Genomic DNA, 15,720 nt, shown 5'->3' with positions numbered 1-15,720 from the left:
AGTGATAGCTTTAAACATTTTAGTAATTTTGATTTATACTTTATATTTTATTACATTTGTTAACCTTGTGTTTGTTGATTGAGTCCTGTTTGTTGTCTACATAATATAACCAAGTCTCATGTGCATTCCATTCATGAATTGTATGTGAAGTTAGATTTAAATAAATGTAATAGTGTTTATAAGAACTTACCAATCAATAAATGAAAAGATGAAATTTAAGAAAAGTGATTCAAGGGCATATATATGGGTTTTGTCTTATAGACGCTTTGGGGGAAAATAGTCTCTAAAACTCCCTAAAGGTACTAATCCTTTTAATCTTATCCACCTTACTTAAATTTGGATGTTTTGACTTACATAAAATTAAGAGAGAAAAGGAAAGAATTAGTAGGAAAAGGAAAGAATGCGGTGGAATAGCATTTCTTAATTCTTATGAATATCTTTCCTAAGCTCAGTAAAATGGTTTCAGAACCCAGAGGTTCAGAGAATTTGCCTTTGTAGTGTTGCTTTATATGAGAAAGGAAAGTAGCCTTTTATAGGAAATATCCTTTGATTAGTCAGCCTAAGGATGTATTTGATATTTGATGCTGTCATAGTAAGATGCTGTAAAGAGCCAGATATCTTCAGGCTTTAGATCAGATAGTCTCCATTGCAACTATTCATCCAACTGTATTCATAATACAAAAGCAGCCACCACACAGTGTATAAATGGATGGGGCTTGACTGTGGTTCAGTAAAACTTAATTTACAAAGGTGGTAGTTTGCTGACCTCTATTTAAGTGGTTTGTAGATTGATCCCTTACCCTGAGGTGAAAAATGGAAAAAAAATTGTTTATGCCTATGTGTAGATAAAATGAAGAAAAAGTTAAGAAAAATGCCTATAATTTGATTTGTAAAATTAAAGGTAGCTGGTTTTAGGAATCTTTTAAATGTGCTTTTCTGCTTATTAGTCTAAGACATCCCTGGCATCATCAATGGGAAGACCAATGACAGGGACTATTCAGGTATGTCTCCTGTGTGGTTGGTTGTTGTATGCCTATCTTGTGACTTGGAATTTATTAAGAGAGAGCCCCTCCCTTATATATTTAACAGTGTTAACAAAAGTTGTGGGTTAACATTTGGGTTGTCCTGAGCCTTCAGAGGCATGCTTCTTTTGGATTTGTATGCTCAGGTCTCGAGTGAATCCTGTTGGGGAGTAGACACAGTCTGATGCTTTGTTTTTCTGATGTATCTGGAACTTGCCTTCCCTGTGCTGCCATTTACAGCAATTTCTGTGGTCTTTTTTGTGGGCTTATAGGAGACTAGCCAGAAGTACAGGGGTAGCTAACAAATAAGAGAAGTTAGTTAGAGAAGCCCAGTTAGATTAAGACATTCATATTTTGGGGGCTGGAGAGATGGCTCAGCAGTTAAGAGCACTGACCGCTCTTGCAGAGGACCCGGGTTCGATTCCCAGCACCCACATGGCGGCTATGAAATGTCCTTAACTCCAGTTCCAGGGGCATCCGAAGTCTTCTGATCTCCTTGGCATTGCATGACACAGATGCACTTATATACATGCAGGCAATACACTCATACATATAAAATAAAAATAATAAAATATTTTTAAAAAGACATTCATATTTTAGAGATAAAAGAGAAATCGTTGTTACATGAGAATGCAGAAGTAAGGATAAGCAGATGTTTATTTAAAATCAGCATTAAAAAGTGGGCTAAAATAGGATATGTGTTGTAAATAGCTATATATCTTGTTCAAGAATAATTTTTAAAATGATTCTTGTTCTTTGAAGGATGGAGTTGCTAGACCCATGACGGCAGTGAGAGCAGCTGGTTTTACTAAGGCAGCTCTGAGAGGTTGGTGTTCTCTCTCTCTCTTATTTTACTGTTGTTGAATGTGTATGTCATTACCATTTTAAATAAAATAAACATGCCATTGATTATTCATGCACCAAGATTTTAGGCACCATTAAGGAAGGAAAGGGGTAAGCTGGCTGTCATAGTTCATGCCTGTAATCCCAGTACTTAGGAGGCTAAGAAAAGAGGGTCACAAGTTCTCTAGCCTGGACCACATATTGTGAGCCTATCTTAAAATAAAGGAAAGGGGTGATGAACTTATGGCATACCAGTGGGGTGGTAGTTATACCAGTATGTACTTTATCAAAATTTGCTGAACACCTAGAATTAGGTTTCTATAAGTTAGAACTTAATTCTGAAAGTGAGAGGTGAAGTATTCTTTAAATGTATGTTAAGTAATTAAAAATATAACTGACAAAATTAAAATTTATTATACCAGTAAGAAAAATTAGAAAGCTAATCCCAGGTTACACCTCACTATAATTTAGACAGTTCATGCTCAGAATACAGATCATGGAGGAAGAGAAAGTGCATACTGAGGGAGTGTCTTAATTTTGGTTTTGTTTGTTAGTCCATGTGCTTTATTCATATAGTTTCATATGTGTTGAAAATCTTGCCCATTTTCTGACACAAGATAATTATGTAGATATAATAAATGTGATGTCTATTGAACCTCTATCATATAATAAATAAGTAGATTAATTTGTATAAGATTTTCTTGAATATTTCTGGATTATAAATTAAATATGAACTTTTGAATTGTGTCTCAGGCTCTGCATTTGACCCCCTTGGTCAGTCCAGAGGCCCTGCTCCTCCTTTGGAAGCCAAAAGTGAAGATAGGTATGCAAATCCTCATGCAGCTTTGTTGTTGCTGCTGCATATTTTTATTTCCTAGATACATAATTTTAATTTTGCACGAGCAGAAAACTAATGAAACTTCATCCCCAATTCTTGGAATTAGAAAAGGAATAAAATATAAGAATAGTTGTATGTATTCTGTGCGATTTCAATGATCTATTATTTGAAGATGTGATCTGATTTTTATGAGTACCAATAGTGATTATCTTGAAGGCTAAAAGGTTTATAAATTAGGCTATTTTAGTTTTAAAATATTTTATTACATTTTTGTGCATTTCATATAATAGATCTTAATCAAATTTGGACCCCCTTCCCTATCCACATTTCTCCATGCCCCCCCCCATTGGATGTCATGCATTCTGTCAGGTATGTTAAGGCCTATCAGGTCAAGCATTTGTATTCACATGTCCCTCAGTGCAAGTTCTTCTGTTGGAGTCTAGTCAGCCTATCTAGAGTCACTCACTCCCTTAAAGAAGATCAACTCTCCCTCACCCTGCAGTAATGGGTTGCTGATAGTTCCTTGGCTATGCTGGGTTTTTGTCTGAGTCAGCAGTGTTACGCTGTTTTATAAGAACACATCAAAGAAAAAAAGATTAAGAGACTAGGAAGTTAGTTTGTCATGTTATTATTGAGAACTTAATTTTTGTGTATGTATGTGGTTGGGGATAGGATCCAGGACCTTGCACTTCCTGTGCATGTGCTTTATCACTGAGCTATAGCCCCAGCCTAAGCAATTCATTTTTTAGAGAATTAACTTAGTTCTGTACTGTAATCTAGATAGTAGCCCAAAGTTCAGCTACATGCATTTACTGCTATCAAAGGACTTTGATGCATACATTTTATAAATAGCAGCTAGCATTTCCTGAGTTTCCTTTGTGCAGGCACTGTTTTATAAGTGCTTTGCACATAAAATGCAGTTGTTACTATCACCAGTTCACAGAAGGGGAACAGAAGCCCAGAGATCTTCACTTGCTGAGACTAATAAAGAGCAGAGCTGAGATTCCAACCTAGTTTGTCAAGTTCCAGAGCCATGTAATTAATTACTACATCATTGCATATGGGGAAGAGAGGTTGGTTAGTTTGTTTCGTGGTGCTGAAGATCCAACTGAGAGCTTCACCCATGCCAGCCAAGCACTCTGCTACTGTGCTACATCCTCAGCACCTCCTGTTTGTGTTTTTAAATTGAAATTCTTTTTTTTAATTTATTTTTTATTTTTGTGTATATGTGTGTACCTGCTTGCCTGTATGTGTACCATGTGCAGTGCCCATGGAGGCCAGAAGAGGGCATCAGATTCCCTGGAGGTAGAGTTACAGGTAGTTGTGAACCACCTGATGTGAGCACTGGCAACCAAATCTGGTTCCTCTCCAAGAGCAACAAGTGTTCTTAATTGCTGAGCCATCTCTCCACCCCTTAAAATGAAAGCCTTAAACCTAGTACTTCGAGCTATTATATAAATTATGTAAATTCCCTTTTGACTAGCAAGAAGCTGCAATAGAAGACTAGTTTGCTTTGTACCCTAGCTAATGACATGTTTGCTTATAAAAATATGTTAAGAATTAATGTGATTTAACAGGTCTTTCTGCTACTAGCAAAAGAGAAATTTTGAAACAACACACACAATAAGAATATTTTTTTTGTGTGTTACACAGCATGAGCCCTGGAGGAAGGCAGCTCTGGTGTGGTTAACTTTACTGTTCAGTATCATCATCCCTGATTTAGCTTTTCTTTGACCCTCTGGGCTTTTCCCAAGAGCCCGCTTATCATTATGATGCCAAGAGAGTAGTAAGAGTTCCAAACTGAAACGTTCCAAATCTTCAGCCCTTTTCAAGAAAAACAAAGATCTTTCCAGAAGTTCTCTACTACAAGTACATACATCTTAATTTCTCACTGGCCAGAAATGCATCATATGCTTGGGCTTATGCCAACTGCCTGAAATGGAATCAGGTGCTCTAGACTCGCTTAGAGTCTGCATGCCAGTGAGCAGGCTCTTGTCAGATAGGTATCTTAACAGTGTCTGCATATCAATTTTATTTTGTTGGTATAAAGAGATAGAAGTTATTTTAAATGCCTTCATAAATTTCTCTTACATATTTTTACTTAAAAAACATATTACTATTTTTGGTTTAATTTATAATCTATAAGCAACATTTAAAGATATTAGAATGTTTCAGACAAGTTGAAGATGTTTAAACCTCATTGTAGCTTCCATAAAACTTTCTATTTGTTATACTCATTGCTAAATTAGAATTATAAAGATCTTTATAAACTAGTAGAATTCATGGTCTTAGTCATGGGCTTCTCCACAGAATGAGTCTATAGATAAACCTATGCTGCAACATTTGTTTCTGTGTTCTTTTAAAAAGTCCATTTATAGGGAATTAAGAAAACTCCCACCTAATTGGATATATCTTTAGTAAAATTTTGTTTTGGCATTGATGTACATTTAGAGTGTTACACTGTTTTTCTGCAAGAAAATGGTAGCAAATTGACATTAACATTATTTTGAAATATGACTGCTTTGGCAATTATTTGTGTGTACATGTGTTCTGGAAATTGAACTTAGGACCTTCCACATCCTAGGCAAATGTTCTACCACTGAGCTGTATCTACAGGCCCAGGATAATTTGCTCTTAATGGAGACAAGATTTTTTAAATTAATGCAATATTTTTATTAATTTTTGGGGAGTTCATACATGCATATATTGTATTTTGATCATGTTTACTCCCACTCTTTCCTCAACTCCTCTTGGATCTTCCCATTACCCCCTATACCCTTCTGTAACTTCATGTCCTTTATTTATCATATTTTTTTATAACCCAGTAAGTCCAGTTTGTGCTAACCATATATACATGGGTGTGGGACCATCCACTGGAACATGGTTGACTTAACCAGTGGCCACACCCTTAAGGAGCCAAAATTTTAACTTCATCTTGTTAAAAATTTTCTTTATAGGGGCTGGAGAGATGGCTCAGTGGTTAAGAGCACTCACTGCTCTTGCAGAGGACCCGGGTTTGATTCCCAGCATTCACATGGCAGCTATGAACCATCCTTAACTCCAGTTCCAGGGGAATCTGAAGCCCTCTTCTCACCTCCGTGGCATTGCACAACACAGGTGCACTCACATATATGTAGGCAATACACTCATACACATAAATAAAAATAGGAAACAAAATAATTTTAAATTTTTCTTTATAGCATCTTTCTGCTCATGATTAATTTTTATCTTTTTTCAAGCTTTTTTCCTAGCTGTATGGGAAAGTTTTCATTTTTCATAATCTGAAAAAAATACATACTTCTCTTCTGGAGTGATGATACTGTAGCAAAGGTTCAGTGCATCTAGTTGGGTCTAAATCCTTCCTCTGTCACTTACTAGCATTGTGATCTTGGACAATATATTTTCTTTCTAAACCTTAGTTTCTTTTTCAGTAAAATATAATAATGATAGTGCTCATATCAAGTGTTTTTATGAGAAGTAAATAAAATTATTAGGACAGGGCATTTAGTGCAGTGTGTAATTTATTATACTTATGCTAAGTAAATGTTAACTTTTACTATTATAAATAATTCTCTAATGTAATTATTAAGTATAGTAATATGTTTGCTCTGTAATCCTATATATATCCTTATTTGAGATCTATTATCTTTATTCTATGTGTGTGAGTGTTTTGCCTGCGTGTATGTATGTACACCCTTGTCTTGCAATGCCAGCAGAGGCCAGAAGAACATGTCAGATCCCCTGGCTGGGGTTATTGACAGTTGTTAGCTTTCATGTGGTGCTGTGAACCCAACCTGGGTCCTCTGCAACAGTAGTCAGTGCTCTTAACCACAAGCCGTGTCTCCAGCCCCTTGAGATCTATTCTTAAAGCTTAACCTCATGTAATAGACAATGTTAATAAGTAAATAAATTTTGGTGTAGATTACTAGTGGTTAAATGATTTAAACTACACCCATGTTTTTAACAGTCCAGAAGAAAAGATTAGACAGTTGGAGAAGAAGGTAAATGAGTTGGTAGAAGAAAGCTGTATTGCCAACAGTTGTGGAGACTTAAAACTGGTAAGTGCATAGACTGATAGAACTCAAGATTTGAACTCTCTGTAGGTGTATGTATGCACACATATGTACATCGTGTTTTCTTTTTGCTTTTGACTGGCCCTTAGGGTTTGAGTGATGCAATTATTTTGAGAATCAGAATTATAACCTTTGCTTTACAAGTTCTGATCTTGTGACAATTGGATGATTGTGTAATTTGATATTAGTCTTTTTAGTGTGGAAAATAAATTCTATGTAATACAAAATTATAGCTATCATGAACCATGAATCACATCATGTGCTATAGAGTACTAGTGTCTGTGCCCCCACCCCCATTTTTTGTTTCTTGTTTTTTCTTTTCTGTTTATTTTTTTTTAAACTGAGGCATAAAATACTTTATTAATGCTATTACATTTGTGTACTTGAGACTGTTAGGTATGTTCACATACTCTTTCCTGATCCCAAGGAAGCAACAGTGCCAGCACTACCAGCCAGGAAGAGTGAGCAGGGGACTTGCCTGCCAAGCTTTCTACAGTGGGCCTTACTATGCAAATAGAAAACTGTTATTTAAACATACTGAAATAGCAAGATGAAATTGATCTTTTCTTTTTTTTTTTTTTTTTTACATGACCAAGTTTCTGATACCAATACATATAAGAATTAACTTTATCCATATTAAACAGAGTGGAAATTGTCATGCTGCTATGACTCCGGAAACTTTGAAAAACTTTCTGAGCCAGTGAATTTAAAAAAAAAAAAAAAACCCACCCCCCCCCACCCCCACACACATAAGTAATATTTTCTACAACTGATAAACTGATTGTTCTAAAAATTCAACAAGCAAACAAACATGCAAACACAAGATACATACCATTGCCTCATTGCCTTGTAGAAATATAATGCCACTCTGATGCCAAGAATCACTGCAGCCCAGCTGGTTCCTAAAGGGGCACTCTGCCTTAAGCCACTGTCTTCTCTGCTCATCTACTGCCCATCTCACTGCCATATAACTCTGAGAAGCTTAAGTGTCACACCCCCCGTTTTTTAAAAGATAGAGTCTCACTACAGCCAAGAGTGACCTATAACTCACCATCCTCCTGCCCACACTTGTTTTCCAAGTGCTAGGGGGTAACAGGCATGTGCTACTGTGCCTGGTTTCCTAAGTTCTGTTTTCTTTTCTTTTCTTTTTTTTTTTTTGAGTCAGGATCTCCCCTGTAGCCCCAGCTGTCCTGGAATTCACTATGTAGACCAGGTTGGCCTTGAACTCACAGAGTTCCGCCTGCCTCTGCCTCCTGAGTGGTGGGATTAAAGGTCTGCGCCACCACGCCCGGCAGTTCTGTTTTCTTGTGGAAGTCTCACCAGCCTTTTTTTCCTAAATAAACCACAAAATTTTCGTTTATTTTTCAGGAATTCAATTCTGCTTTTTAGTATAAAGTTCATCCCTCCCTCCCTCCCTTCCTTCCATTTATTTAGTTCTTGTGGTGCTTGGGGATTGGTTCTAGGGCCTTGTCATGCTAGGTAAGCACTCTATCACTGATCTATAGCCATAGCACTCTTAACTTTTTATTTTGAGACAGTCTCACTCAGTTGCCTAGACTGGCCTTGAACCTGCTCTGCAATGTGGGTAGACCAGTCTTGAACTTGTAACTTCCTACACCAGCTTCTCACATAGCTGAGGTTATAATCATGCTCTGCTAGGTCTGGCTAAATTTTTTCTTTTAGTTTGAGTTGTTCATATTACTTTAGTTGTCAGACCATATGAGTATAGTTTCTGTGACTTAGCAGATTAATGCATACCCTTAGAGAGAGATTCAGTTCTTTTTAAAAGTACTTTTATTATTTATATAATTGGTGTGGTATATTTTTGTTATTGTTGTTGTTTCTTCTTACATCTAGTTCTAAGAAAGCAACATTTCTTATTACATTTCTTTGCAGAAATCAACAAAAAGTTCATGGTATTCCAAGTATGCTAGTTACCTTTTAGCTTATTGAATTTTGAGTGTCCCAAAAGCCATACAAAATCCATCCAAATTTCTACCTCATAAGATTAAATTAAAATACCCAGACTATTCAGGAATTGTGAGGATAAAAGAGGTAGTCAAGCCCAAAAGGTGGTGGAAGGTGTGTGGTAGAGAGTGTTAATGTGAAGTAAATATGCCCTATATTTCGTCCCTCATGCTTTCCCCTTCTTTCCTAGCAAAACCATATGGGCAATTCTATGATGCTGAGCTGCAGCTGGAACAGTATCCTGGGAAATTTTGTATGAGAGTTCAGAGGGGTATCTTGGAGAATCCGAGGTGGAAAATTAATTCAGCTATACATTATATAGATGCATACATATTGGTGAATGCAAAGAGCTGTCTTACAAAGTATAAATCTGATTTCAGGCCTTAGAAAAGGCAAAAGATGCAGGAAGAAAAGAGAGAGTCCTGGTGAGACAACGAGAGCAAGTTACAACTCCAGAAAACATCAACCTAGATCTGACTTACTCCGTGAGTGTTGATGTAGCCACTGAGTAAAGCAGGTTTACTAGGATCTCTGGATTCCAGGTCTTTTCTTTTTCTGTTTGTTTTGTTTTTTGTTTTTTCTCCAGTGTTAGGGATCTAAACCAGGACATCATACATGCTGGTCAAGTGCTCTACCACTGAGCTACATCCCCAGCCCATTTAAAAAAGATTTTTTTTGTGTGCCAAATCCAAAAAAAATATGTACACTTTTTGTACCATGTGATATTTTGACAAATGTATGCATTGTCTAATTTTGAAGTTGGATTAAGTGTATACCTGGGACTGGAGAGATGGCTCAGTAGTTAACAGCATTGACTACTCTTGCAGAGGACCCAGGTTCAGTTCCCAGCACCCACATGTTGGCTAACAACTGTCAGTAACTCCAGTTCCAGGGGATCTGATGTCCTTTTCTGACCTCCACAAGCATTGCACAACATGGGTACACCTACCTACATGCTGCTATACACTCATACACATAAAATAAAAATAATTAAAAAAAATATTGTTTAAAGTATGTATCTCCTCAAACATTGATGATTTCTTTATGGTAAAAGTATTTAAATTCCTTTCTTTGAGCTTTTAAAAATATGTAGTATATTATCATCTGTGTTACCTTATTGTGAATAATAGCACACTGCATCTCTATTTTGTTAAGACAGGGTCCTACTTCATAGACCAGACCAACCTCCAACTCCTTATATAACCTAGTCTGGACTCAAATTTGTAGTCCTCCTGCCTCACCCTCCTAAGTGCTGGGATTTCAGGCATGTGCCATCACACCCAGCTACACTACAACATCTTACTACTATCTAGCTATAACTTTGTTATGCCTTTGGCCAACCTCTTCCTTTCCTTTTGCAAGTTTTTTTTTGTTTTTGCCTTCTTATTTAATTTTTTAAATGATTTTTATGTGTATGAGTGTTTTGAATGCATGTAAGTGCACCCTTGTTTGTGCAATATCTGAAGAGGCCTGTAGAGGGCATTGGATACTCTGGAAGTGGAATTACAGGCAGTTGTTAGCTGCCATGTGGGTGCTGGGAACCAAACCTGGGTTCTCTGCAAGAGCAGCCAGTGCTCTTAACCACTGAGCCATCTCTCTAGCCCCTTTATTGTAAAATTTGAATGCTTCTTTGGTATCCAAGATTAGGTTAATAATATTGAGTTCATGAGACACTCTTGTCTTTGGTTTGTATAAAGATCTCTCTTTTGTTTAATTAGTTATTTGGTTAGTTGCTTTTATTTCTGTGTTGGGAATTGGACCCAGAGCCCTCCTGCAAGGTATGTAAGCACTTTACTACAAGATGCATTCCCAGCCCTCAGGCGTTTTAATCAGAAGTTGCAAACCCACATTCCTATGCCTCTGTTTCTTGAAGATTGTTAATATTTGTGTCTACCCAAAGTTATCTTAATGAGATTCTAATATAGACTCTTGAGTCTATATTAGAGTAAAAATTCTTACTGTACAAATTCTCTATACACTTTAAGGTTTAAGATATTTCTACACAATATTTAATTTATGCTTGCAGGGAGAAGTAGTCCATTATCTTGCTGATTTCTTTTACCACCAGCAACATTAGCAGTAACATTTATTCTTTGTATGTTTTCCTAAGATTAATAGATGACAAAGACTACCTAAATTAAAATATGAATATATAGACCACTAAGAGAAGTTTAGATGACAGCTCTTCATTTTAGTGTTCTGGTTTATTTGGAATCCAAGATATTTTTTATATGCTTTTTTTTTTTTTTTTTGTCTTTTTGAGACAGGGTCTCCCTGTAGCCCTATCTGGCCTGGAACTCACTATATAGACCAGGCTGGCCTTGAATTCACAAAGATCTTCCTGCCCCTGCCTCCCAAGTACTGGAATTAAAGGTGTGCTACCACACCAGGCCAAAGATCTTTTTATATTGTTTCTTCCTTAGGTTCTCTTCAACTTGGCCAGTCAGTATTCAGCTAATGAAATGTATGCAGAAGCACTCAACACATATCAAGTTATAGTGAAAAATAAGATGTTCAGCAATGCAGGTAGGTATATATAATCAATATTTCCAATAAGCTTATAGTTATAGTATAATGTTAATTTTTTCTTCCTTACTTTATATATTTTTATAATGAAATGAGCTATGCTTTAAACAAATTCATATTTATGATGTGGTATCCTGCTTAAGGATGCTCTGTGTAAAAATCCACTTAAACACAAAGGAAAAACTATAGTCTGTATGAGGTAGACTGCCTAATGGTAAACAAAAATGTATTTTAGCATCATGGGTAGAAGGAGCCGTGACAACCGTATGGGATACTCCTTCCCTGTGTGACTATATTCCCAGCAGAGTAGAGCTTATATTGTGTAATATTTTGTTTCAGTATTAAAGTTTATCAGAGTATCATTTCCTTTAATAGCAAATTAAAATTTATGTGGCATTATTGAAAAAAAAATTTAAAGTCTTAAAGTTCATGTTTTGAAATTTTAATTTCGTTTGCTATTGTAGTAGACGTGTATATTTATAAGTGTGTGTACATGTATGCTGTGGCACACATGTGGTCAGGACAACTTTCAGGAGTCTGTTCTTTCCTTCCACTGAAGTTCTAGGGTTGGAACTCAGATTATCAGGCTTGCATAGCAAGTGCATTTACCAGTTGAGCCGTATCTCCTATCCTGTCCAGTGTTTTTCTTGGTAGAATACTCTTACAGTTTTGTAATATATTTTCTAGCCATATTTTTAGGATTCTACTTGTTCCATTTCCTCATAGATAAGTGTGTGACCATATAACATTGGTATACTGTTTTAAATTTAGACTTTTATGTGTGAAAGTTTCTTAACTAGTCTGTTGAGATGGCTCCAAGGTAGACAAACTTGCACACATATATGGCTTGACCTGAGTTCAGACCCCACATCCTAAGAGGTGGCAAGAGAAAACCAACTCCAGCTTGTCCTCTGACATCCACATGTGTACCATGATAACACGAGCACCTACATGTGTGTGCGCATGTGCGCACACACACACACACACACACACACACACACATTAAAAACGTGAAATGAGCTTTAGAGAATATAAAGATCATCTAAAATATCACAGAAAAGGTACAAATATGAGAATGTAATACACTCCTTTTTTTAAAAACTTAGGTAGACTGAAAGTAAATATGGGAAATATTTATTTAAAGCAAAGGAATTATTCCAAAGCCATTAAGTTCTACCGAATGGCCTTAGATCAGATCCCAAGTGTCCATAAGGAAATGAGGTAAGTGTGCAACATGATAACTGTCAGTAAATTTTAACTGTCTTTCAGAAACAAGATAACTTCTGGTTTATTGTCAGGGGTTGAGCATTTTGAAGTGTTTGTAGATGGGAAGTATTAGAGTCATGTTTTATGTATGCTGTTTTGCTCTATTCACTTGAGACTATTTGTGTATATCTGCATAATGACAAATTAAGAGTTAAAGTCATAGTATGTGATCAAATAAAATAAAACTAAGCTAATTACTTGATATAGGGGTTAACCACTCAGGCCATTAGTAACACCATACAACTTAATGCCAACCAAAAAAGTCACATTTAACAATCATACAGAATATATCAGACTAAACTACAAGGCTAGAAATCAAGACCCTCTGGCAATTTCTTTCTATAGCTTGAAAGTAAAATAGTAAAAGGAAGAGATTACTTCTGAAACTAAAAGAGGGAAAAGTTGTGATACTTTCTATTCTTCCATTATTCAATAACAGAAACAATATATTTTTTGGTTTAATTTCCCCTAAGCAAAGGGGACATTTCATCTGTGTTAATTACTTATTTGTAAATGCTACCTTCCAGTAAGTATCACCTAACTTATAAGATATTCTTGAAGCACTTTTAACCCAGGTAAGACCAAGAATTGGAGCATTTTAGAAAAAGGCAATATTAAGTAGCATATAGTAATACTTTATTTTTGTCTGTTTATTTGTTTTGTTTTGTTTGAGGCAGGGTTTCCCTGTAGCCCCAGCTGGCCTGAAACTTGCTATGTAGACCAGGCTGGCCTTGAGCTCACAGAGAGCTGCCTGATTAAAGGCATGTACCACCACACCCAACATGTTAATGCTTAATAATTGAGGTGCTATAGTAATTTAGCTGAGACAATAACTACTGAGAAGAAGAATGAACAAGAAAGACTACTAAGGAGGTGTACTTAGGAGAGGTTAACTGAAAGAAGGGTTGATGATCTAGGCAAAAGGAACACCATGAGGTAAATGATCATGGGCCTGTCAGATAGTTATGAATAAACAATGGGATTATATTGAGGGATACTTGGAAAGAAGATGAGATCACATCCACTAGAATGGCTCTACCCAAAGAGACAAGTATTGATGTTAATGACAAGTATTGATGAAGATATTGAGAAATTGGAAATCTCATCATTGGATGTATAAAATTGTACAGCTATTTTGGAAGACAGGCAGAATCTTAAAAGTTAAACTATGGTTACCATATAACCAGCAATTCCATTCCTAGGTATAAACCTAATGGAAATGAGTTTACATTATTACAAAGTCTTATATGTGAACAGTCATAGTAGAATTAATCATAATATCAACAGAGATCCTAGCAGACAGCCTGAGAGGGTGGGTTCAGACCTCAATGGGGTAGTGGCTCGGAGCTCAGCAGACTACCAGAGAGTGCCAAGTTCTGGCACCCCTCTGGCCTCTGTCTGGCATAGGGTTGACAACAGCACGGAACTGCCTGAGAGAGCCTGGATCCTGACCCCACGTGGTGAAGGAAGCCTGAGTGTACCTGACTGGAACCTGAATTGGGCTTCTGTGGGTACACCTGAATAACTGATCTGAAGCAGTCAGTTCCCTCCAAAATAAACCTGAGAGAACTTGAAGCCTGTACCAACCAGCTTTACATAACCAATAAAGAAAGGATCTAGGCACCCAGATAATACAAACAGAAGCGTACTTCAACTTAATTCTCATATCAGAATCATAAACAACAAAAGAAATTCACATGCCAAAACAACAATGAAAGTATAATAAATGGAAAGCCAAAACACTATGTCCCCACCAAAGCCCACCAATCCCGTAGAAGAGTTCTACAAGGAAAACCCCCTAGAGATAACCCAGGACACTGAATTTAAAAGGACAATCATAAATATGATCAAGGAATTCAATGAATTTAAAGAACACACAAACAAACAGATCAAAGAGCTAAAAGAAGATAGGGATAAACTTCTGAATGAATTCACAAAAGAGATAGAAACATCAGGCAGAAATGAAGAAAGAAGTACAAAACTCAATAAGCCAATTGAAACAATGGGAAAGCCTCACCTCTACAATGAATGAAATGGAAAACAGAATATCAACACGGGAGGATAAAGTTGAAGAATTGGACCACTCAAGCAAAGAGTATGGAAAATTTTAAAAAACACAGGAATGGAATACGCAAGAGATGTAGGACACCATGAAAATCTTCAGATCATAGGAATAGAGGAAGGAGAAAATTTTCAGGTTAATGGTGTTGACCAGATCTTAAACAGGATTGTAGAAGAAATTTTCCTGAAATTAAATGTAGAAGAGAATTTCCTGAAATTAAGGAAATACATCCCCATACAAGTACAGGAAGCACATAGAACACCAAATAGACAGGATCAGACTTGCAATAACCCTCAACATATCATAGTAAAAACACTAAATGTACAGAACAAAGAGAGATTACTGAAAGCAGCAAAAGAAAAACAAGTTACATACAAAGGAAAGCCCAGCAGAATTACAGCTGACTTATCAATGCAAACTATGAAACCCAGAAGAGCCTGGACCAAGATGTTTCCAGTTCTACACGACAATAGACGCCAGCCCACACTACTTAACCCAGCAAAAATGTCTATTATAGTTGAGGGGGAAAGAAAAGTCTTCCATGACACAAATAGCTTGAAAGAATAAATGTCCACAAAACCACCCTACAAAGAATACTTGAAACAATACAGAGAGCAGAGAGAGAAACAACTATACCCCAGGACAAGGAAAGAAAATAAATAAAGGTATAATTGAGGACACACAAAATTACACAGAGAATAGAAACAGCAATCAAAATGATGGCAACCAATACAAATCTTTCAATAATAACCTTAAGGGGCTGGAGAGATGGCTCAGCAGTTAAGAACACTGTTCTTGTAGAAGACCCAAGTTCGAATCCCACCACCCACATGGCAGCTAACAACTGTCCATAACTCCAGTTTCAGGGGATCTGACAGCCTCTTCTGTCCTCTGCAGGCATTGGACAACATGGGTATACTTATGTACATGCAGGCAATACATGCATACACATTGAAAAAAAAAGTTAAAAAAAATAATAACCTTAAATATCAATGGACTGAATTCCCCAGTAAAAAAGACACAGCCTAAGTAAATGAATAAAGAAACAAAATCCATTTCTTTGCCATATGCAAGAAACACATCTCATCATCAAGGACAGGCACTATCTTAAGGTAAAATGGT

At 36.5% G+C, this 15,720-nt stretch overlaps 1 protein-coding gene across 4 annotated transcripts in view; it reads left to right on the top strand.

Annotated features, from left to right (window-relative positions):
- The window catches only part of Ift88 (intraflagellar transport 88), a 130,326-nt gene that overhangs the window by 19,065 nt on the left and 95,541 nt on the right, over positions 1-15,720 (top strand). For all 4 annotated transcript variants that reach the window (XR_003847974.1, XM_008824332.3, XM_008824333.3 and 1 more), the window contains exons 5-11: positions 948-1,001; positions 1,785-1,848; positions 2,619-2,688; positions 6,671-6,761; positions 9,125-9,229; positions 11,168-11,270; positions 12,377-12,491. Coding sequence is in view for 3 of the 4 variants with exons in the window: in XM_008824332.3 (XP_008822554.1) it covers positions 948-1,001; positions 1,785-1,848; positions 2,619-2,688; positions 6,671-6,761; positions 9,125-9,229; positions 11,168-11,270; positions 12,377-12,491 (602 nt within the window). In the remaining variant the exon portion in view is untranslated. The remainder of the gene's footprint in view (positions 1-947; positions 1,002-1,784; positions 1,849-2,618; positions 2,689-6,670; positions 6,762-9,124; positions 9,230-11,167; positions 11,271-12,376; positions 12,492-15,720) is intronic.

Source organism: Nannospalax galili, unplaced genomic scaffold (assembly GCF_000622305.1).
Source record: "Nannospalax galili isolate Female #2095 unplaced genomic scaffold, S.galili_v1.0 scaffold388, whole genome shotgun sequence".
Taxonomy (NCBI): domain Eukaryota; kingdom Metazoa; phylum Chordata; class Mammalia; order Rodentia; family Spalacidae; genus Nannospalax; species Nannospalax galili.
The sequence above is the reverse complement of the archived record's forward strand: the minus strand, read 5'-3'. Positions and strand labels throughout refer to the sequence as shown.